At 37.8% G+C, this 23,897-nt stretch overlaps 2 protein-coding genes across 2 annotated transcripts; both read left to right on the top strand.

The window, feature by feature from the left end:
- The first annotated feature begins 41 nt into the window (after positions 1-41).
- Positions 42-7,155, top strand: LOC110841370 (U3 small nucleolar RNA-associated protein 15 homolog). The gene is made up of 9 exons (XM_022086899.2): positions 42-494; positions 1,487-1,579; positions 2,183-2,367; positions 2,993-3,116; positions 3,542-3,722; positions 4,612-4,832; positions 5,213-5,514; positions 6,392-6,525; positions 6,840-7,155. The coding sequence occupies exons 1-9, from the start codon at positions 405-407 to the stop codon at positions 7,076-7,078; spliced, it is 1,569 nt and encodes a 522-aa protein (XP_021942591.1). The 5' UTR covers positions 42-404; the 3' UTR covers positions 7,079-7,155.
- A 986-nt stretch (positions 7,156-8,141) lies between these two features.
- Positions 8,142-23,721, top strand: Nrd1 (Nardilysin). Its single transcript, XM_022072525.2, has 21 exons — positions 8,142-8,461; positions 9,251-9,339; positions 10,056-10,186; positions 11,101-11,241; positions 11,525-11,693; positions 12,721-12,926; positions 13,276-13,443; positions 13,814-13,935; positions 14,109-14,229; positions 14,578-14,796; positions 15,715-15,838; positions 16,286-16,550; positions 17,046-17,196; positions 17,496-17,629; positions 18,397-18,631; positions 18,741-18,884; positions 19,819-19,955; positions 20,962-21,169; positions 21,450-21,551; positions 22,211-22,325; positions 23,549-23,721. Exons 1-21 carry the CDS (start codon positions 8,238-8,240, stop codon positions 23,701-23,703), a joined length of 3,360 nt encoding a protein of 1,119 aa, XP_021928217.1. The 5' UTR covers positions 8,142-8,237; the 3' UTR covers positions 23,704-23,721.
- Positions 23,722-23,897: the final 176 nt, after the last annotated feature.

The raw sequence follows: 23,897 nt of genomic DNA on the forward strand, positions 1-23,897 counted from the left end.
GTAACGCGACTTTTGTGCTGTGTAATTAGGAGGTCATACACGAACATAATACGTGGGAGTAAAACTTCAGCGTTGAAGAAGGGAGAATAGCTACGAAAAATCAGCAAACATTACTGAAGTTAATATGGCAGCCTTCTAGTATATTGTGCCGTGCAGCCAGAACCTAAAATTTCAATTACAGAAGTGTTAAAAAAATGGTTTGAAATCTTAGGTTCTGTCAGAGGTGAAATCGATTAACGTTTTCTGGATTATAACACCGTGTATGGTTATCTAATTAGTGACAGGGATTTCTGCCATTATTACATCTTTCTTATGATTTTCCATGGAAGTCGGTACGGAGCACGTGGAATATAATATTCTTCACCTTTTCCGATAACTGCGGTAGTCGATTGTTATATATCACAATGGCGTCTTTCAAGAAAACGAACTTGAAAATATATACAAAAACTGGGCCAAATATCACACCAGATACCTTATACTGGAAAAAGCTTGGGGTGTGTACCTTTTAATAATGTTTTAATTTGTATGGACAGTCCATGGTTATCAGTGTTTTGCAGTGAATTAAGTTTTGGCATTTGAAAAAATCAAACTATAATTTTCTTTCCCACGTGGATTAATTCACGCAGAATGGTGTATGAAGTGTTGTTTTATCTAGTCAGATCAGCTCGCAGATTCGTATTCGGAAGTCCCTGGGTTCAAATCTCGGCCCGGAGACCGGCTATCCTGACGGGGATTTTTGTGGTTTTTCTTAGTCCCTCCAGTCAAATGCCAAGTTAAATTAGGGTACGACCGATTCCTTCCACATACTTTCCAGTTTATTATTCACTATTATTCTCATTAGACGCTGCATCGTCTGAACTAAAAAGCGTCGTTAAATAAACTATAAATATATAAATAAATTATTACTATTTGTGTGATCTAAGGATGAAGGTGGCTGTCATCTGAGCTGCAGCGCTGTGTAGTCTGACAGAACTCTACACCAGCGTTGTAGGTCATTGCTGCATTCATCATTAGATCCCTGACACTAGGACTTACTGTCATTCAATGTGGACAACAGGGATAAATTCCAAACAAATTCTGACATGCATTATGACACAAAGCATAAATATGTCCTCCATGGGCTGAATGCCAAACTAAGAACTTACCAGAAAATTGCTTACCATGCAGGGATCAGATTATTCAGTATTCTTCCAACCAGCATTAAAAGTTAAAATCATGTTGGAAAATGTTAGAGTTCTGGGTGTATTGCATCTATTATCATATAATTTTTCTTGAAGAAATTGAAAACATTGCCTTGTAAGAACTGTTCATTCTAGTGTCTTATAATTCTGCAGGATTAAATGTGTAGTGCATGCATCAAGATTAGTCCAAATAATATATACATGCCTGAAAGTAGCTACTGGTTGTGATCGTAGTTTCATGCCTTCCTGAATGAAATGTATTGTAATAACATAATGTTGCGATTCTTTCTTTGAATGCGTTTCAGGTACCTGCACTAGTTAAAGAATTTGGACCAATTGACTACATTGATTTCTCTCCAGTTGAGCCACATTATTTTGCTGTTACGTGTTCTGTGCGAGTAAGTACGTCACTGTTAGCCAATAAGCTGCAAACTAGTTGTGTTGCTACTTTTGAGCCTCTGTACAAACCTTGTGTGCTAGAATTTAATCGGCCACAAATCTAAGTACTATTCTGATGTGATTTATTTACCGGAGCCTCGTCAGTTTAAAGGAATTGTACCATCAGAAGGTTGCTGGTGATAGATGGGGAATGCATGAGTAGTCCTTATAGTATCACCAAAATTTATAAAATGTCAGGGCAAAGGAATAAGATGCTCAGGAACATGTCGAAAAGATGGAAAAATCCCGTTTTGCAATGCCTGTAATAGGCCAAGTAAATCTGACAATGGAAAGAATGATAAATAAAATTATACAATTAAAAAAAATATTATATCAGAATTTCATGATTCTTTGATCAGGGAAGGTACTGGTTGGTGTTTATGGGGCCAAAACTTAGAAATATTATTTCCATGTTGTGTAGAATTATGGATGGGCTGTACTGTTTGCTAACATTGAAGTGTGATAATACTGATTATGTGAAATTATATTTGTGGATTTTCATTAGAACCCATGTCTTATTCTAACCCTTTGAAGTAGGTTCTGAATGCTTACATATTTGCCAGGTCCAAGTGTACAATCCAATTACGAAAGTGGTTCAGAAGAATTTAAGCCGTTTCCGAGAAACTGCATATGGAGGAAGTTTCAGATCAGATGGAAATCTCATCTGTGTGGGTGGGGATGAGTGCCAAGTAAAACTGTTTGATGCCAGCTCCAAGTCCCTTCTTCGTGTATTCAAGGGCCACGCAAGGTACCCTAGAATAGAAAGTTCTAAAGTCTGGTTCAAACATCACAGCTGTAATCTTGTTTATTCAGACTTTAAGATTTAACAATTGTTGCATTTTTCACTGCACCTTAAAACACTGCCACACCATGTTTTTTGGTTATGTTTTACTGTAAATAGGCTTGAAAGTCCCATGAATTTTCACAATGCATGGGACTTATTTCTTGCCAGTTGTTTGTTGCTTATCCTGTGCTTGAAGTTACCTTTGGAGCAGTTTAGATCAGATGATCTGGATGGCCACAGAATTTCTCTGGAGTTCGGTAAGACCGTCTTGTTGAAAGTATAAGGTATTGAAAATTGGTCTTTATTTAAAACTTAATTTTGAAACAGACATGTCACAGCAGGGTGTGGGTATGCAAATTTTTTGCACATTTTAGTGTGAGATTAAAATATGTGTGTCATTGATGTCACATTTGTAGGAATTTTATGGTGAAACTGTATTTGACCATGTACAAAATAATGAGACTTAAACTGCTGTCCAGTACCGAAACCTGAGAAAATTGCTTTCGACAACATGTGGCTGAAACTTGCCTGTAATGGTTGCTTGTGCTCCAAGCAGTTTGTCTGTGGTTATGTCGAGCCTTTGTTTCAGTGCTGTTCATCGATGTTTCTTCACACTAGACAAAACCCACATAGCAAGTTTCTCAGACGATAAATCCGTGTGCTTGTGGGACATCCCAAGTGAGAGCAAAGTTACAAGTTTCTCTGAACACTCGGTGAGTAGAATTTATGGGTTTTACATAAGTTTTTCCTGTATGACAAAGGTAAAACTAGTGTGTCTTTTGTTTTCTCACTCTGAAAATATATACAACGAATTAGAACCAATTTTTCCTTTAAGAATTTATTTTCTGTTTATGATAGAATTAAGTGATTCATTGGGCTTAGGTGTGACCTTAATTTTGTATATATTGTGTGTGTTTTAAGTGGAGTTGTATGCGTAATTTTTGCATTTTAAATCCCTATGTTTATTGTGGCCCTCTCGGTGGTTACCATTGTTTCAAATGTTGGTAATCTCTGCAAGACTACATGCCTTCAAAATCCAGGAGATCACATTTTTCATCTTTACTGCTATGAGAATGTCAAATCTCACATAAATCCTTTATGTTTTGATGAACTTGCATCTTTGTAATTTCTTATGCAGGATTATGTCCGTGCTGGTGCGGTTTCTCCGGTATCCACAGACATTATTCTGTCTGGTGGCTATGACAATATTGTCCGAATGTATGATACCCGCGTTAAGGCTTCAGTTTTCAGTGTCGATCACGGTGCTGCGGTTGAAAGTGTTATCTTCCTCCCAACTGGTGGTATTTTCTTGTCAGCAGGTACGTGATCACGTGTTTATACTTGAAGTCCATATTGTATATTCGACAAATTTTTATGTAGCAGAGCATATCTTTACAGACCAAATATTTTCTTACCACGGTTGTGTGCTATGTGTACTATTGAAATACAATTTATTCTAGGAAAATCTAATTGTTACAGACTGTACATGGCTTTATCTACTACTGAACAGAATTCTTTATGCAGCAGCAGGAAGGTTTGACAGTAACACAGTAATATTTGTTATTGCACTCACCCCTAAATTTACAAACACAATTTGTGTTATGAAAACTGTTTGTAAGGTGAAACTTCATAAATGAAAAATGAAGTACCTATTAATTTCAATGTAAAGAATTCTGTTTGGTTTCCAACTCCCAGAAATATCACCCAGTGTATTTCCCGCATGTGTTGCAGTCCTGAGCATAAGAGAAATATTGCTTTTGTATGATAGTTGTTACCTGTTTAACTCTTTAAAGCACTGTTCAAGTGTTAAATCAAACATTTACATCATGCAGCACCAGCTGTAGTTAAGGTATAGACATCTGAGTTCAAGTGTACCTGCAAATTGAGGGATAGGTGTATTTGTATGTATGTACCGAACATTGCGATTGTTCAGTTCTTCCAGGCAAATGCCAGAATAATACCTTAAATTAGGCCACGATTGCTTCCTTCCACATCCTTCCCAATTCATTATTCACTGTCATCCTCTCATTCAATGCTATCTAGCCTGAGCTACTGAACAAGCATTGTTAAATAAAGTACACATAACAATGTATTTGTATGTAGCCAGAGAAAGTGGTTTTTAACTCGTTCACATGTTTCAATTTCCCCTGCTGCATGCTCCAGAGAAGCTGAAATGACTGAGTGCATCTAATCGTAATATCTCAACAGGTGGCACAGAAATTCGAGTGTGGGATGCCTTCACTGGGGGGCGCCTGTTGGCAAAGTTGTGCCAACATCACAAAACTGTCACTTGTCTGTGCTTGGGCTCGGGAAACAAACGATTCCTGTCTGGCTCATTGGACAGACATGTGAAAATATATGACGTGTCTACGTATCAGGTGGCTCACACCCTGGATTATCCCAATGCGGTGCTCAGTCTTGATGTCAGTGTGAGTATTCATTTCAGATGTTCCAATCAATAAAAGAGAAGTGAATTGTGTTGTGTGTAGTCTTCAGCCATCTCTCTGTATCTCGTGAGACTTACGGTGTTAAGGTACGACGTATGTGGCCCATTATTAGCTCTTGATAATCTGTTGGATTAGTTCAGTCGTGACCGTCATGGTAGAAACATGAATTTCTGAGGAGAAACCTATGTTGGTGCCGTTTACTGTATTAGGGTCAACAATATTGTATTGGTGACAGATCTTTAAGATAATTTCTGTGGAAAAGGAAAATAACTTTCTCCTGTTGAGTTCTGGTCTGTTAGGTAACATGTTTGTTATAACTAATGCAAGTGACTTGATTGGTTGAACTTTGTGTCTTTTCATAGCCTGGGGATGAGACGGTGGTTGCTGGAATGGTTGACGGCTTAGTGTCTATCTCCCGACGTGAAGATGAAATAAGACCCACCAAGCAGGAACGGAAAAAAGTTTCTTACCGCTACGCACCTGATGGTTTCCAAGCTACATCTGTAGATACGATAATCCCTGAGGAGAAGAAGGAGTTAATGTCGAAACATGACGCTTGTTTACGCAGGTTCCAGTACTCGAAAGCAGTGGACTGTGTCCTGATGCCGTACATCACAAACAAGAAGCCTGCAGTCACTGTATGTTTATTCCAGGAACTCATCAGGTAATGATGTGGTTCTTAATTCACTTTTTTGGAGAAGCGCCTTCAAAATATGAGATGTTGTTTCAGAAACCTAGCATTTGTCTTAAATTTATTCTGTCGATCGGTATTATTGAAACAGCTGACTGTTGCTCCAGAGTATTCAGTCAGACAACACTGTACTTTTATAACATGGGCGTGCCTTTCTTTTTTTATTCTGGCCAAAAAGTTTTTACTTTTATATAATACTTAATCTTCTTTATTTAATTTTTTTGGAAAGAATTTAAGAGGTTAAGCTAGCTCATTACTTTTCTTGGTCAAAATCAATACTCTTGGCCTTGGTTCAGAAGTTTGTTTGAATGTATTTTTTCTCTTAAGCTACAAAAATATATATTTTATTTCTAACCTAACCTAACTTTGCTGCAGTCTTTTACTTTGTAAGAGCAGGTTCAAATGCTGTGTGCCTTATTCAGTATTGTATGGGGACCAGTTGTTATTTTTTCTCTTCTGTTTTCTGCTCAGTGACTATTAGCTTCTTAAGGAGAATTCTGTTGTCTGGAGTTGATTTCTCTGTAAGTGTGTATGAAAAATTTACATTGTTCTTACTGAAAAGTAGCCTGCAGGCATCTGTTTATGTATGAATGTGTTGTATCTTTTTCTTTGATATCAGTAACGATGATAAGACGAGTGTTGGTGTGAGTCAAATTTCAGAAAGTAAATGTTTCATTGCTTTCATACTCTGTCCTTCCCCGATCACATTCTTTGAGACACAAAATAGGATGTCTGCATGTGAGTTGGGAACCACGCAAACTTCTACCAGAATTATTGGTGCTACAACCCAGAAGACGGCCACCTTCGTGCCGTGCAAACTTCAAATCCTACGGTTTTTTTTCATTTCCAGGCGGAAAGGCTTAAAGGCTGCTTTAGCTGGAAGAGAAGGCAAATCTCTGTCTGCTATCCTGAGATTCCTTATTAAGTACATTGGTGACTACCGCTTTACTCGAACTCTTATTGACGTTGCCAACATGTTGCTTGGTGAGTAATGTGTGTATGGGTAAGTGGCTACCCCAGGGAACTGATAACCAGACATATGAAATCTTCAGTATTGCTAAGTAGGACTTGAGGTTTTCATGGCAGCGATTCTGAAGAGGTCTGTCTTCTTGGTTGTAGCACCAGATTACGGGGTGCTACTACCCAGAAGATGGCCGCGTTCAATATTGCTGTTTGTCTGGACTTGATCCATCATTCAATATTGCAAAATGAAACCACCACATTATCGGAGCTGGCTCTGGGAGGTTATCCCACAGGCAACAAGTCCTTTGTGATGTTGATGTTTTGACTGTTTGCAGATACATATGATGTGGTTGACCTTGATATGGAGATCGGCGTATTGTTCCATCGTCTTGCACGGCGGCTTAGAGAAGAGGAACAGTTGACAGAGGAACTGCTGTCTCTGCAAGGAGCTATACAACTTTTGCTTTCAGGAGCCGGTGTAGGTGAGAGTGATAACACAGGCAGTAGGACGAGCGTTACAAACATACAGCCTTCACAGAGTGCACAATCAAACTTCATTGTGAATCTCACCTGAGTAACATATATCTTGTCTTGCCTGGCCCATCGCTTAAACCAGTAATGTAAATAAAAGAAAGAACATCTTGAATTTGACCAGTGTTTTCCAGATTTTATCATTCTACATTCATTGAAGATTTCAGAATACACACAGATTAACACTTTAATGACCAAGGTGATTCCATGATGTAAATAGTTACCATACTGTTTTTAAGTAGAACTGGTGACTGGTATTAGGATGGCAGATAATTTCATTCACATGGAAGCTTATAATATTAAAGTTTGTTCAGATGTAACCGCATTGGAACCCATAACCATTTTTATGGTATGTTTTTATAAAATTTAATTAATGAGAACTCAAAAATGTTAAGTACGTGTTAAAAAGGCAGGTTGATCGTTTGAGTAATATCATAGAAGATGTATATGAGGTTCTGACGGCAGTGAAAATGAAGAAGGCTTTCTTCTAGGTTGTTGCACTGCCTAGTCTAGTAGAAGTCTGCCTCTGTTCGAGAGGTGCTTACTGCGTTTATCATCAGGGCAATTTCGTTCTCATCGTTCCGTGTTGGTAGTGGATGCAGTATATGTAAAGGCTTTTATAGTGTGTGTAATGTCAGGAAGCTCTCCTAAGTGCTGATTATGGGCAAAAACGTAAGAAACTGTTGATACCCAAAGCACGGAAAAGGAGGAAGTTTACAGATTTAATACTGAGTGAGTTTGCAAGATAAAAATAAAAAAATTGCCGCTGTCTGGTTTCGAAACCCGATCGACTAGTCGGTGCAATGCGCCGAATGAGCTGCATTTGATTGATTCATGTGTAGGCTACTTGTATCGGACATGGAACATTTTTAAATTTCCGTTATTCTGAGTTAATATTGAATGTTTTTTCAAAATAAAAAGAATGTTGAAAAATTGCCCCCGTCGCAGTTCGAACCTTGATCGTCCAGTCGTCGTTTCGTGTAATTGTGGCTCGATATGTGTCGTGTTGTTGGTTCGAATAATCCTATCCTCTTTGATATGGGGCTCGGAGTGTAGTCTCTGTTTCATATAATCTTTGCTTCCTGTTGTATTTGCAAGATATTTGACCTCTGGTTAGTATAAACTATGCTTCCGGTGATGACCGGATTGTGAAAAGTAAATTAGAATGATTATGTAGGGGATGGGGATGAATTGTACGTTTGATGCTTGTATTGAGCAGAAGAATTAAATTACTTTTGCATGTAATACCAAAACTTACGTTCTCTAATTTTGGTGGAATCAGTGACGTTCTTGAAAGTACAATGAAAAATGCGAACAGCGACAGAGGAATAACATTGGATGGTGTAGGGGGTGAAGTGGTAGTGCAAAGGAACATGCAGTACTTAACTTCTCCAACAAAATCTCAGAATGACAAGAAGGAATATAAGTAAGTTATAATTTTTTGCTAAAGGTGTCAGATGTTTCGACGCTTCTCATGCCATTAACCTCAGGTGGATAGGGAAGGGGCATCTACTCTGTTGGGTCCATTAGAAACCCCTAGCCACAGTTGCTGGACAAGCCCAGGAATTTAGTAATCCCATGTTTTTTTGTCTCCAAAATTAAAGAAATTGTCAATTTGTAGGCCAAGAAATTTAGTTGTTTCAGAACTGATGAGATTATTTCGATCTCAGAGGGATGAAGTGGCAGGAGGCTGGTGAAGATTGGAAATGAGCTTCTGCATAATCTGTACCCTTGAACAGATGCTCTTTGTATGATGTCAAATGTAAGAGAATGCGATGGGCTGGGCATGTAACATGCATGGGGAGTTTAGAATTGCATACAAAGATTCATATGGAAAGCTTGAAAGGAGGGGACCGTGCAGAAGACCTAGACAGGAGGGTAATATTGAAATGGACCCTGGGAAAAAGGATTTGGGGGTGTAAATTGGATTCTTATGGCTCAGCACAGGGAGTGGTGGCAGACTATTGTGAAAACAGTAATGAGCCTTTGGCTTTTGTAGAAGGTGAGGAATTTCTTGACTAGCTGAGCCTACTGTCAGGTTCTTGAACTGCAGTCTGCTCAGTGGTTTAATTTTATGAGTCATTTGCATCTTGAATCTGGAGAGTTCTTTTTCTTGACCTTCTGTTTTGAATTCTGGATGCATTTCACTGTTAACATGATTTATTGTTATGGTAAGATTATGTTTTGAAATTTATGTGTAATTTTATGATTTCAGAGTAATTCGTCTTGAAAATGGTTTAACAGCATTACTTATATCAGATGTTCTGCAGGATGCTGAGGAATGTTTGGAAGATGGTGGTGATGGTAGTTATCATTTGATATTATGTACTATTTAACAGCATGCCAATTAGTGCTACTAGACATGAGGCTGTGTGTAAAAAGTTGGTAATTTAAATGAAAATATAAATTGTGAATCTTGATGTTTGTTATTATCATAATTTTTACACACAGTGTTTTACCGTTTTTGAAGTTTTCATTTTTTACATTGAACTGCTTGATTCTACAGCAGTACATGACCGAAAACATACCGCAGATATAAAACACTGTTTCAGAAGTAAGTCTTGTGCAGCTGTGCTACAAAGATTTAAACATTTAGAGCTTATTATATAGTTTAACAAATATTTTATATTATTTTATACTAGACTGTAAAATGAAGGAAACACTCTCTTTTTGGTTTTTAATGTTAGTGTAATGAATGCAGAGAATACATAAAGTAAGTAAATATATAATAGTGTATTGGTGTGTCTGGAGTGAGTAATATTTGCGTGTAAGAAATGTAACATCAGACCTAGCCAGATGTGGTTAAAGTTTCGTATAAACAATTAACAGCTGAAAGCCCACCCTCACAAAATCTTCTGTAGTTATGTAGGTTACTCGTTGTACAGAACTTCTTGCAGGTTGAAAATCGGAAGATTAAGCCACAACAAAACCAAACTAGTGTGTGAGTATCCATTTGGCAAAACCAAACAAAATCCAAACTACATTGTTTGAGTGTGCTTCTAGTAACAATGCTCTTTCAGATTACTCCACCGAGGAAGAAAGTGGCAGTAGCAGCTCGAGTGATCACGAGATTGACGATGCTGAGTCATGTGATGACATAATAGAAAATGATGATGGGCCAAAGAAATCTGGTACAAAGGAAGAAAAATTAGTATGTAAATTTTAAGGTATTTGTAAGGGAGTTTTTAGAAGTGTAGAACTGTGAGGAATTTTGTACCATAAAATTTCCTCCACGAAAGTTTAATGTTTATTTTATTTATCTGTTATATAGTTACTGGGGTAGCTCAGTCAGCGTAGTGATTGACTACAGGCTGGGATAACCCGGTTCAATCCCCGACAGGAGCAGAGGAATTTTCCTCTAGCGTCTCACCCGGGCCACGAAGAATTTATTTTGATTTTGTGCCCTGCGTATAGAATGTCTGCAGATGAGTTCATTTGATGTGTATAACATTTCACTGTGTATTTGCAAAATGTGAATGTGTGCATTGTATCTACCATATTACTTGAAAATCTACAGAAATTTTCTGTTCCTTTTATTAAAAGAACATCATTTTTCTTGCTTCTGACAGAGTTGTAGGATGTAAGGTTCATGTTTATTCTGACGCACATTCAGTTTCTGTTTTGAGAAATACGACGACACTCGGTTTCAGCACGTGCGATACTATTGGACACTAATTTCCATCCTGAATTGTAGCGAAGGGTGTGAGATTGATATTAAAACTAAACTTTGGGAAATTGACTGTAATGGGGATGACTAGACTGCTTTTTGTTGTGATGAACACAACCTTCATTGCTTACTAATTTAATTATTATTTTTGGGTAAGTTTAATGATCTTCAAGGTGATTAAAGATATATTTCCACGCTTTATCATCTCATAACTTGGAGACTTTTTAACTTATCTTGATTTAATTTTGTGTTAGAGGTAGGAAGAGCATTCACGAGTTAAAAATGTAGAGACCAACGGTGAATGTACCAGGATTGTTCTAATGTGCATATATTTTCTAACTTCCTTACGTTCCTTGTAGAAGCTTGGTAAATGTATGAGAACTTGTAACAAATTGCAGGCGGCTCTTGGATTGTGTGTTGGGGTGGGAAGTTTCAGTGATCCGTGGTCAGTTCAAGGAATGGCTCACTTCTTAGAACACATGGTATTCATGGGCAGTGAAAAGTATCCGAAGGAAAATGACTTTGATGCCTTCATTAAGGTAAGTGTACATCATCAGTCCTGAATCATCCTTTGTAACTTTATATATCATCTGCATCTCGTTTTCATTAATAGCACTATAAAACGTGGGTAACGGTTCCATTTAAGTCTGTGTGTGAATCAGCTGTATTTAATATTTTCAGGCGAAATACAAAATTCTGTTTACATGTTTTGTTTACACTTGGGTATGTTCGCAAATGAATGGAAATAATTTGTCAGAGTATATTTTAATAATGCGTAATTTTTGTATTGTGGCTTATTAAAGTTGCGCTTTATTTAATTAGAGGAGAGGCGGTTCAGACAATGCAGGAACAGATTGTGAGATTACTACATTCTACTTTGAGTGCCAGGAAAAATATCTGAGAGAAACTGTCGATAAGTTTTCCCAGTTCTTCATATCACCATTGATGAAGAAGGAAGCTATGACACGTGAAAGGGAAGCCATTTTCTCAGGTGAGGGCAGTGTTTTTCGTAACAGATTCGTAACCAGTGGCCTTTTGTTGACTTCCAAAGAGCATTCCGTTGAAACAAGTTGAAATAGAAAATTAAAGTGTCAACTAAAAAGTAGAAATGTTTGTCCTTGTTCTAGCCTTCCCTAAGATTACAGTAGATTATGAAATAACAGAAGGTAGAGTTTTAAGTTAGAGACAGAAAATATAAGCTAAGTATGGAAAATACAATCATACGATACATTCAGTGATGTTCATCTTCTAACTTGATAGTAGGCTGGATGGTTGTATAATTGTTTCTGATGAACTGCAGAGTGTAATTTTATTATCCTGTATACTTCGTAGGACTGAAGATAAGAGCTTAAAAATTTATTGTCTCGGTGGTATGGATTCTGAAAGTGTGGCTTGTGTTTGAAGTGTATCAGAGTGATCCGTGATGTGCAGCAGTGCGTATTTCTGCAAGTAACCTGCTGACGTTACGTCCAAAAAGTAAACCTCGGTATGGACCGAGATAACACGCATTATCCTGACTTCAGTCTCAGGGGTGTTAAAGTTTGGAGGAAATGTGTTTCCAGCTTGTAAAAGTACTTGTTATTATACGGTAATGACTTTGTGACCGTGAGAGGGCTTTCAGACGTAAGGACCGGTCTTAGGAATTAGTTCTTTCTTATTTACAGTAGTTGTGCTTTATTTAATGATGCTCACACTAGCCCAGACTATGTAGCATCACATGATAGGGTATGATGGATAATAAATTAAAAAGAGGTGTAGAAGGAAGCAGTCGTGGCCTAATTTAAGTTGCTGTGCAGACGTTTGTTGAAGAATAGATGAAGAACAGAGAAAACCTCAGTCAAAATAAGTAATATTTGGGCCAAGTTTTGAACCTGGTACCTCTTGAATATGATGCAGGAGTACTGACTATTTTCTCCCCTTATATGGACTTTATTTGTTTATTTGACCTTGAAGCTGATGTGTGCACATGTGACTTGATAATTTTTGTTAGACTTCTACAATCTTCCATATTTTTACAGAGTTCCAGATGGCGGTGACATCAGATGCGAGCCGTTTGCAAGAGCTGCTTTGTTGTTTGGCGAATTCTGGTAATCCTGCAAGAAAGTTTTCGTGGGGCAACTTGATAACGTTAAGAGACAATATAGCTGATGATGACCTATACAAAGCAGTTCATGACTTCAGGAAACGGCATTATTCAGCGCATCGAATGACGCTTGCCATCCAGGTGATCGAAGATAGACAGTTGGATTACCTGTTTGATAGTTCATAAACGTAGAATGATAGAATTTTAACATGTTAGAACTTGTGCAGATAAAAATTCAAGCTTTTCCTTTCGTTTGCTTTGCGTACGTTGCACGTGTTACGTCGACAACAGTCGTCTCTCCACATATTCTGTCGTCGGTATATTATCGTTACTGTGTCGACATGGTTATTTATGGGAATCCGAGGGTCGTGCGCAGTTTACGCATATTTGTTATTTATACACGTCTCTTCCGCTGTCATAGTCTATATTTTCTGACTTGACTAGCTGCGGCTTATGTCAGCAGACATTAATCTGAGGATTGTATTCTCAGGCTCGTATGCCCATGGAAACATTGGAATCTCTGGTGTGCGATGCTTTCTCGGCTGTCCCTAGCAATGGTCTGCCACCAGATGACTTTAAGGAGTTTGCTGATTTACCTTTCAAGTTGTCAGAGTTTAATAGGATGTATTGGGTGAAACCAGTTAAGGACATGCATCAGGTTAGTACAAGTCTTGTATTTCCACCTTCCTTAATGAATTGGTGCTGCTTTCAGTAAGAATGGATTTACTTGACTGTGATCACTGTCCCTATTTCTAGTAGCGAGTTGTAAGGGAAGATACTTTTATGAATGTACGATACATTTAGTAGTACGGTAAGTAAGATACTTTTCTCGCTTGTGCTATCAGATTCTTGACATAAAAGGTCAAAGTTTTGTTCCAAGTGTCTCGATTTTTGCAAGAAATGGGTGAGGAAACAAACGTGATTCGCTATCTCTTTAATCTGTTAGCATTGTCTGATAAGAAGTGAGATTTTTGCAGTAGGATTTCATTGTTGCATTTATTTATAAATGAATTCCGTCTGTCTTCTAGGTAAAGTTGAGTTGGGCATTGCCTTCAATGTTGCATATGTACCGATCTAAGCCTGATGATTATATGTCGTCGCTAATTGGACACGAAGGCAAGGGATCTCTTCTTGCCTATTTGCGGAAGAAGTAAGTTTACTCTGCATGTTCCGTTCTGTTTGGGATGTCTAGCTTTATTGATTTATTCTTACCTATTATAATTTACAGTATTTCCTTCCGTGAAGTAGGCTGCTGAAAGGTTATGAAATATTTCAGTTCATAGACAGATATAAATGTAATACCATGTTTGTTCCTTTCTGCAGTGTATGGGCTCTTGATATATTTTCTGGCGCTGGAAGTGATGGGTGTGAACACAATTCAATGTTCACTCTCTTTTCAATAACAATTGTACTCACTGATGTTGGATTGACGCACTTGCATGAGGTATGTATACTCTTGAGTATGTGCAGGTCTGATGGAGAGAAACTTGCCCCTTTGTACATAACACGCGGGTTTAATCTGAAGGTTTTTTGAGCGAAAAGTGAGGCGTTCTGTTGGTTAGTCTGTCGTCAGCATTGCTGTAACTTCTTGCCACGGCATGTATCCTCTGGATAGTCGTTAAGTACTCTTATTCCACTGATCCTTAACTTCTGTATTGCAGAATCTAAAGGGCTTAAAACCGTCACCACAACCTGTCCTGAACCATAAAATCCAAGTATGTCAGTCGCGTATTCTTAGATTGTAATGGGTACATTTGTCTTTCTTACATTTAACATGTTTGCTTATATTTAGGTCCTGAATGCTGTATTTGGCTACATAAAAATGCTGCAGAAAGTTGGCCCTTCAGAACGGTTCTTCCGCGAACTGCAAACCATTGAAGAAACTACCTTCCGATTTGCTGAAGAACTCCCCGCAGTCGAATATGTTGAAAATCTGGCTGAAAATATGCAGTTATATCCTCCAGAAGATTACATAACGGGATCTGAACTCTATTTTGAATATGATCCAGAGGTAAGATTGTTCGTACAGCTTGTCATTATGAAATGTGATAAAAGTCAAGGATTTCCCACATATTATATGCGCTTTCACATACAAAAATATTAGAAGAAGAAGGGAATCTGTGACCTTCAAAATAACATTGAACATTTAATGCTGAACAGTCAACATTATATTCTTATCTACTAAAAATTTGGTTAAGTGTGCCAGTAGGTTTGCTGACACGAAGTATTCATTTGAGCCATATTCTCACTTATGATTTTTCAACCACGTGAAGACAATCAAAGAAGCAGTTTCTCATGTATTTTAGTTTCTAGGCAGGTCTAGTATCAGTGATAACAGGCTGCTGACATTTTTATTATGCAAGGCAGTTATTTCAACCATTAATGTGATTGGCTTGCCTTCTTTGATTCGCTCTGCGAGCAGTATGTGACGTGGTGAACGATTAAAATTGCATTAGAATGTCTTTTATTTGTCAAATTTTGTCTGCGTGTGTTAAAGTTTGTAGACCTTTCAGTGCGTAATTTTTCTTCCTAAGACACTTCTTTTTTGTGTGGGTTGTCTTACAACCAAACTTCTGCACTTATCTGTGTTGTCCTGTAGCTCCTCGTGGTTGTCCTTCCATCTTGATCATGGTCTCTGTCCTGCGTATTTTCATTTTACTTTCAGTTCAAATCCATCTTGGCAATCTGGCTTTGTTTATTCTTTAAGTGTGTGTGATGTTAGGTAATCAGTTTTTGTGTCACTACTTTGCATTGAAATTATCAGTTTGATTTAATTGTAACAGAAATATAAGAGCAGGAAATAGTTTTTAATGGTGACAGATACTGTAGTTATTCAACACAAATATGGTATCCCTGAGACCCACTTCATGTAACTGTGTTACTTTTAACTTCATTATATTGTTGATGGTGTTTTATTTACACTTTATAGGCCATAAAGAAATGCCTGGATGCTTTGAAACCTGATACTGTTAATATAATGGTGTCTTCTAAAGATTCTGGAAGGGAATTTGATAAAACAGAGTACTGGTTTAAGACAGAATATTGTGTATGTGGTAAGTTTAATTTACATATATAAGGACTTCTTATTTTAATATAATAACTCCTCTTGATGGAAAATTATGGAGCTGTGGAAACGCTTGATGTAGCTGATTATTGAAAAGTAAATTGAGTGTCGTGAGTATGTTGCAGTCTTCTTCGACTTTTGTTGGTCCGTCGAAGGTGAATACCAGATTAATAATTAAATATTGGCTGACTACTTCAATAACAGTTTCTATCTCATGGTTTGGAGTAATTCTATAATCTCTCATTTGGCACTGTATACATAATCTCTACAGTTGATAACAATTGTTAAATGATGTAATTAAAGTCTCAGAACATGCATGTGTGGAAAAGCTCATACCTGTATCACAACATCCCGTGTTTTAATTAGAAAATTAAAAGGACGTAGAACCATCATGGGGCTTCCTGATTGAATGAACGCTTCAATTAATCTGTTACAGATATCCCCAATGATTGGCTTGAATCATGGTTGAGCATAGAACCTGACCAAAGTTTCAGTTTGCCAGAACCCAACATTTTCTTAACGTCGGACTTCAGTCTTCTACCGTTCCCTGACCAACAAGACGACAACAAAAAGTATCCAGTTAAGGTGCAAGATGATGAATTCTCTGAAGTTTGGTATCGCCGTGACTGCAAGTTCAAGCTGCCTCAGGCATTCTTTTATTTCTACTTGATTTCGCCTCTTCCACTCACCTCACCACAAGAGTAGGTAAAAGTTTTCCTATTTTTAGGATTATTGTTTTGATTCCAATAAAAAATCATATTTTCGTAAGAACAGTAGTACAGAAAAGTTCTGTACACAATGAAAACTGTGGTTTCATGTATTCTAGGAATTTAATGTCCGTTTTATGATTGTGTTGATTAAATATCTGCTTTTATGTTATCCAAACCATTAAGTAAACTCTTTATAAAGTTGTATTTGGTGATTTAGTTTGCCCACATAAAGGGGAAACAGTACTAGAAGAAGACTGCGTGAAAATAGATGTGTATTCCAGCATTTTATGTGGGTACTTCGATATAATGAATGCTTTGTTGTTCTAGAATAATTTCACTTCAGTTTTGTCCTAGGTTTCGTTGAAGACCATGTTTGTGATTTCTGTTTAAAGTTGCATGTTTCAGATTCTGGCCCACATGCCACAGTTACATTATGCATATTTTTTCCAACTTGTTTGTGATCCTGTATTTCTACTGTCTTTGCAGTGCAGCGATGCTAAATATGTATGTGGAAATCCTGAAGCAGCTTTTGGTGGAAGAACTCTACCCAGCCGATGTTGCGGATCTCAGTTGGTCCATAACTCCTGGTGACAAGGGCATTGTACTGAAGTTCAGTGGATTTAATCAAAAGTTACCTGTAAGTTTAATGAAGTGTCAAGTTACCTTATATTTCATAATGTCTGGTTGTGAAATTGTCTCAGATGTGCACAAGTTACCCATAAATAATTTTTGAAAATAATGTGAACCGAGTAGGATTTGAGGTTTTCAAGGCGGTGAGTCTGAAGTTGGCTGTCTTCTGGGTTGTTGTGCCATGTCGCTTGGTAGAAATATACTGACTTTTCAGAGGCCCTCGCTGCCTACATCATCAGGGCGATGACTGACTTGTCGCCCTGATGACGGAAATTGTTTCTTTGATTAATTTACTTGTTCATGCAGTTGCTGTTGGAAGCTGTGGTTAATTACATGGCAGAATTTGAGAGCAGCTTGACACCTAGCCTGTTCGAAGCACTGAAGGAAGTTCAGCGTAGATATTTTTACAACAGCTGCCTGAAGCCTGAGAAACTTGAAAAGTAAGTATAGCTAAGTGAGTGGTTGATAGATTTTCAAGGGAGGTCTTTAAAAGCAATGATTTCTCTAAACTATCAAGGACATTATCTTTCACCAGAAAGTCTTATGTCAGTTTTGATGAGAAGGTTAATACTGTACTTCAAAATGCAGTTAAATTCTGGACTTATGTCATCATAATTTATTTGCAATGTGTGTGTGGCTTTGTATTTTTATTTTTTATTATAATCTGTTTACGTTTATTCTAAAAAAATGTTACGTAAAGAGTTATAAAACAGGTCATGACTGCTGTCTTCTATGTTATTCAGAATGCATTGCTTACAGTATCCCAGCATTCAGTGTTATAGAACCTGTGCTATTGAGAAAGAATCATTAAATTAATCTGAGTATAAGAAGTTGTTGAAAAGACATATTCTTTAAATGCATCCATTACCATAGAAATGCAATCATAAATAAATTATGCATTTAGAATTGTTCAACTTTGTGATCCCCTGTATCTTTATGCATAATTTCTGCTGCCTAAAATTTTTTCCAACACGAAAGTTGCTTCGTACAGTTGTTCATCATTTATGGCCGTATCTGATACGTGTCCACTCTTGGTTTCCCAGTTTGTTGGTAGGATGAACAGACAAGTTGGTATCCTTTTGAAATCCATGCAGATTACACAAGTTTTGCCTTTTATGAAGTACTTGTAGTGTATAAGTCGTCTTTCTCCTTTCATCAATTTTGTTGGTCATGTGTAGAAAACTACGTAATTCTGTCCTTTTAACAGGGACTTGCGATTCTCAGTACTTCTTCATGTTCACTGGAACGCACTTCAGAAGCATGCTGCCATGTCTAAGATCGCTGTCACCGAATTAAAGGCATTTGCAAGGCATTTTGTGGAACGTTTGTACGTACAAAGCCTAGTGCAAGGTAACATTAGTGAACGGCAAGCAGTTGATGCCTGTGAGAGGATTGTGGGTATTCTGAAATGTGCCCCTCTTCTGCCCAACACACATCCACAAGTGAGTGTATGCAGTATGATGGGTTCCTTGTGCTTTATCACGTTGATGAACCGTCCAGTCTGACTGATTCACATTGTACTGACATTTAAGTCTGTGCTAACCTTCGCAGATTCGAGTGACGCAAATCCCACTTGGCGAACATTGCTGCCGTGTGAAGTCTTTCAACTCGCGAGATCCCAATAGTACTGTAACTAACTATTACCAGTCTGGACCTATTACTATCAAGAATTTATGTATTCTAGATCTTCTTATGGTAAGTTTAATCATACTGAAGGCGGTTACTTTTATACTAAACTTGGAACAGGAAAGCCGTGGGAAGACGCAAGAGATTGGTGACTTTATAAAGTTGAAGCAATGCTAGAAGGAGAAAGTTTATCTTTTAGGATTTGAGGTTTTCGTGGCGAGTCTGAAGATGGCTGTCTTCTGGGTTGTTGCGCCCTTTAGTCTGGTAGAAGTTTACTGACGTTTCAGGGGTCGTTGCTGCCTCCGTGATGAGGGTGATGATGATGGTGTGGGGGTAATGGTGTCTCTGGCCCTTCAGACCAGATATTAAGATATTAATTGTCTGTTTTCACACAACTGGTAATACGTAATAAATAAATTCATACACTTATTTATTATCTCTGTGTGAAGACAGACGTCAATAATATTTGAACCATATTCACAACATGACACTCCAGTACAACCAAGCGAATCTTAGGAATTGGTGTCTTCCTGACTGCCAGATTACGAGTGCAGGTTTCATTGTATTCAGGTTCTGAGTTTGAGCTGTGGCAGATGACATCTCTGATAAATGAAACTGGAGAAGGTCCATGATGTATGGGAAATCATGAAGAGTGCATCTGGAAAGTATGTTTACTTCAGTGGACAACATCTATCCACTGTTGTTGAGGTCAAAATCCACCAATGTCACTGGGTTTGTCTGTTGTGATATCAAATGTTGTTGACACTATAAACATATTAAATTGAGAAACACCACTAATTTTGATAAACATTTCATGAAATTGTGATTCCAGTATTCCTCATACAAAAGTACAAGTTTCAGAAAAGAATACACACACACACACACACACATGTGTATGAAAAATTAGTGATTTGGCATCTTCAAAATCTATTTATGTTATGTCAGATGATGTACACCATGTTTTAAAGGTGTGCCCTGTTTGAAATGATTATTACGCTTGTAGATGCTAATGGAAGAACCGGTGTTTGATATACTTCGAACGAAGGAACAGCTAGGCTATCATGTGTATTCCTGTCCAAGACACACATTTGGCATTCTTGGTTTTTCTGTCACTGTGAACTGCCAAGCTGGAAAGAACAGGTATGTTCGCAGATATTTAAATGGTATTCATATGGCAGAAATCTTTCTGCTGCTATGTACAAGTCATTTACTGTGTTATGCTATGGCAAAGACATCTATCAGCTGAATCATACATCATATCGTGTACTTGCGTTGCCAGTGCAAAACCTTTTTCAAAGAATTCCTTCACTTTCTTGATTAAGGTCATGTTGTCTGCGTCATTTTTCGTGGCATCTCAAAGGAGGAGTGCTGGAAAGGAAGTCGGTTTGCCATTTTGTTTCCATGCTCTGCTCATTACCGTGTACCAGAATAAAATTTCTGTTTTGTTCTTTGTTGTACACTCTGCAACAAAAGTAAAGCACTTTCAGTCTGAAACTATAAGAAAGGTAAGCGTACAGCTGGCAGAATAATTCCAGTCATTTGTAATTTCCTTGTATCTATTCACATCTGGCTTTTCTTTACCTTCCATTAATTACAATTATTTATGCGAGATAGAAGTAAAATGTAAAAATTACTTCAAGTGAACCCTTTCAAGGGCTGGCGTATCTTGAACATGCTCTTCCATGAATCCAGTGATGCTACTTTGATCGTGGAGGAAACTTCTTCCAGATCTAGAAGAAGATGATTTTCTAAAAAATAAATCAGCAAATCCAAAGTTCTTGATGTGTGTGCTGTGAGAAGTTCTGAAAACATCAGTGAAGATAATGCTGAATGGCTAAACAGAGTTGTGTGTGAACTGGGTTTCCAGCTTTCTCAGATAAACAACACTTAAACCAGTATAGAGACGGATCCATTGCTTTCTAAATTGATATTTAGAATGTAATTTTACAATTCATTCTTCTCTATAGTTTGAATTAATTTAATTGGATTATTTTGAGAAAATTGCAGAAGTCCATTCTTTAAAGGCAGAAGATTTGAGAAAAACTATTAAAATATTCATTTGTTTTTCCATTAAGATCGTTTTCACTGTCTGAATTAACTTTTGAACTAGTTCTTTTTGGCATTCATTTATTTACCCCGTTTCAAGTGTGGAACATGTCGATGCCCGTATCGAAGCCTTCCTCAAAACATTTTCAAAGACGCTCAAGAAAATACGAGGGAAGGAACTGGAGGAAGCACGCAGCTCTCTAATCAAACTGAAACAGTTATCGGACGTCTGCTTGAAGGAGGAAGTCTCCCGGAACTGGGATCAAATAACGTCCGGTAACTACATGTTTGACCAGCGGGAGAGAGAGGTAAGTTCTAAGTTTTGTCTCTGCTCTGCACTGAAAGATATAAACTGAAACTGTTGTAGGTGGAATGTCATCATAGACAAAATTCCCAAAATGAATCTTTCTTCGTTATGCTGGATAGAAGTGAAGTGAAAAGTTTGGATTTCAAAGTCACTATTAAGCTAATGCTTGAGTCTGAAAAGTTAATTAAACTTCCGTTGACGTGAAGTTCCCATCCTTTATTCCACTTTTCCCCCCACAGTTTTGATGCCTACTAAGTTAACTCTGCCTTATTTTTTTCAAGGTTTCTTGCGTAGAAGATATTAAAATGCCAGAGATAAAGAAGTGGTACAGTGACCACGTGTTATGTGGCACTAAGACTAACTTGCGGAAACTGTCAATTCAGGTCAGTGACTCTTGATTTATACCAACTTATTTTAGATACACACCACGTAGGATGTTTGTTTATAATCTGCAGTAACGACCAATCATTATGTGTGGTGTGAAGCTTTCATGGTAACTAGGCATAATGAATTATTCTTGGGCTACCAGCAGTGTGAGGAGGCTTAATTTAGAAAACACTTACGTTTCAAGAAGAGTTTTCGTCCTCGTCCTACGGTACCCTGACTACAACGAAGGTTTTTCTTTATCTTAAGATAAAGAAAAAGTTGTCAGTGCTTAACTAAGCATGTTGCTGTGAATTCATGTAATGAAGGTAATTTGTATGATGTTTTCAAACCATCTGGAGGGTTAAAATGCATCTTTTAACACTGTGCAGATCTAATAATAATTTCCATACAGAACATAACACAAAACATTGTACATATTAACCATGTTTTTCTGTACTTGGAACATGTATGAACTTGTTCTGAATATCAAGATGGCTGTCTTCTGGGTGGTTGTGCCGCGTAATTTGGTAGAAGTTTACTGACGTTTCAGAGACCCTTGCTGCCTCTGGTTGTGTAGTAGGGGTAAGGCTTTGCAGATGGTCTCATGGTTCAAGGCCAGCTGGACCTGGTGCAGTGTTTGTACAGAAATTGACATAAACTTCGATGTCATTTACAGGTTGTTGGTTCAGCTGGCACAAGTAAGACGCAAGAACATGAGCTGCCTCTGCATACTAGAGTTAATAAACCCAGTATAAATCACCAGCCACTGCAGCCAAATGAGATGCAGAAATGTAAGTTTTGAAGTAGATGCGGTGTACAGAGAGAGATCGTAGAAGGTGGTAACTAATCTGAGAAGAGAGAGAGCCGGTAAATACCGTGTGGGATTTGAGGTTCTTGTGGCAGTGAGTAGAAAGATTGTAGCGCTGTGTATGCTACTGGAAGTTTACCAATGTTTCAGACGACCTTGCTGCCTCTTCGCCCTGATGATGGAGGCAGTAAGCACCTCTGAAACGCAGGTAAAGTTCTCGTCCAGATGATTCAACTCAAAAACCACTGTATGAGTTTGGATGAAATTTGATGTGGTGATTGTGCTGTTCTGCACAACCTCAAAATCATACTTTTCATTATCCTGCGAAAGGTGATAACAGAACGGACAGCATGAGAAAAGTTGTGAGGTAGACATCGAGGTGCTGCAGTCTGCTGACCAAAGTGGGAACTATTCAACAAGGCAAATTTAATACCTCTAAATGCACACAGCGAAAAAGGCGTGAGGATATTATGTGTGTTCTGGTGCAGAATATGTACATATTAACTGATGTGTGAATATAATTCATAACATTTTTTTTGTCCTATATTTTAATGCTAAGGTTTTCAGATGTTCACCTCTCTTGTAACCTTGTCGTAACACATGTAAGGCAGAATAATGAAACTTCAGACTTGCCATATTCGTGTAGGAACTGCCAGTTGAATTGAGGAATTTTGACAGTGCTGCCTGCTCAAATGGATGGCAGACGATTCATGCCAGTGCCAAGTGCTATCCAGTTAATGTTGCCACTATTCAAAACATACTTGGAGCAAAGAAATTGTTTTCTCTTTGCTCACACTTTGGTTCCTGTTCTTATGATATCGTGAATTTACTGATTTTGCCGTCTCTCTCTCTGCCTGAGTTTAAAGTTTTTAGGTTGGTAAGCATCACACTCTTTATTTTCAATTTTTCTTCTATGCTCAAAGATGTGCAACACTGAAAGCATGGCGAGCAAATTATATTAAAATGAAAGTAACTTAGATGGATTTTTGTAGTGGCATTCTCTATGCCAGAATAAATGAAGTTGGGGTTGATATATTTGAGAGAAAAACTGATTGTGATGTAGCTCAAGGTAAGATGCAGTTAATGAAGTTTTCTATTGGTAAGGGAAGTTAGTTACCAGTTTTACGATATCATGTTTGGATTTTAATACTGATTTCCAGGTGATTTTGAAGATATAAAACACCTTCATTCTCTTTTTGATGGCAGGGCCTTCTGGTCAGTGCGATTTTCCATCAGAGCTGCCTCTCCAGTTTATTGCTGAAGAATATAGAAATGGCCAGCCAAATGAATACTTCATCACTGACATTGAAGACTTCAAGAATGGTCTTTTTGTTTATCCTGTACACAGAATTTGTGAATAGATGAAAAACACAGCCATGGCTCTTGTTGATTCATTTCTTGTGGAGGGGGCACTTAGGTTTCGGACCACTCTCTCCTCAGCTAAGTCTGGGAAAAAATCACTTGAACTTTGCGAGTCGAGTGTCATGTTCTGGCCACACTTTACCCCCAGGAAATTAAGTATGTAGGGTGTACTCAAATGAAAGAAAGTCAGTAA

The sequence above is a fragment of the Zootermopsis nevadensis genome, unplaced genomic scaffold (assembly GCF_977971745.1).
Source record: "Zootermopsis nevadensis isolate Lab colony 2312 unplaced genomic scaffold, Znev_1.0 Znev_ptg000031l, whole genome shotgun sequence".
NCBI classification, from domain to species: Eukaryota; Metazoa; Arthropoda; class Insecta; order Blattodea; family Termopsidae; genus Zootermopsis; species Zootermopsis nevadensis.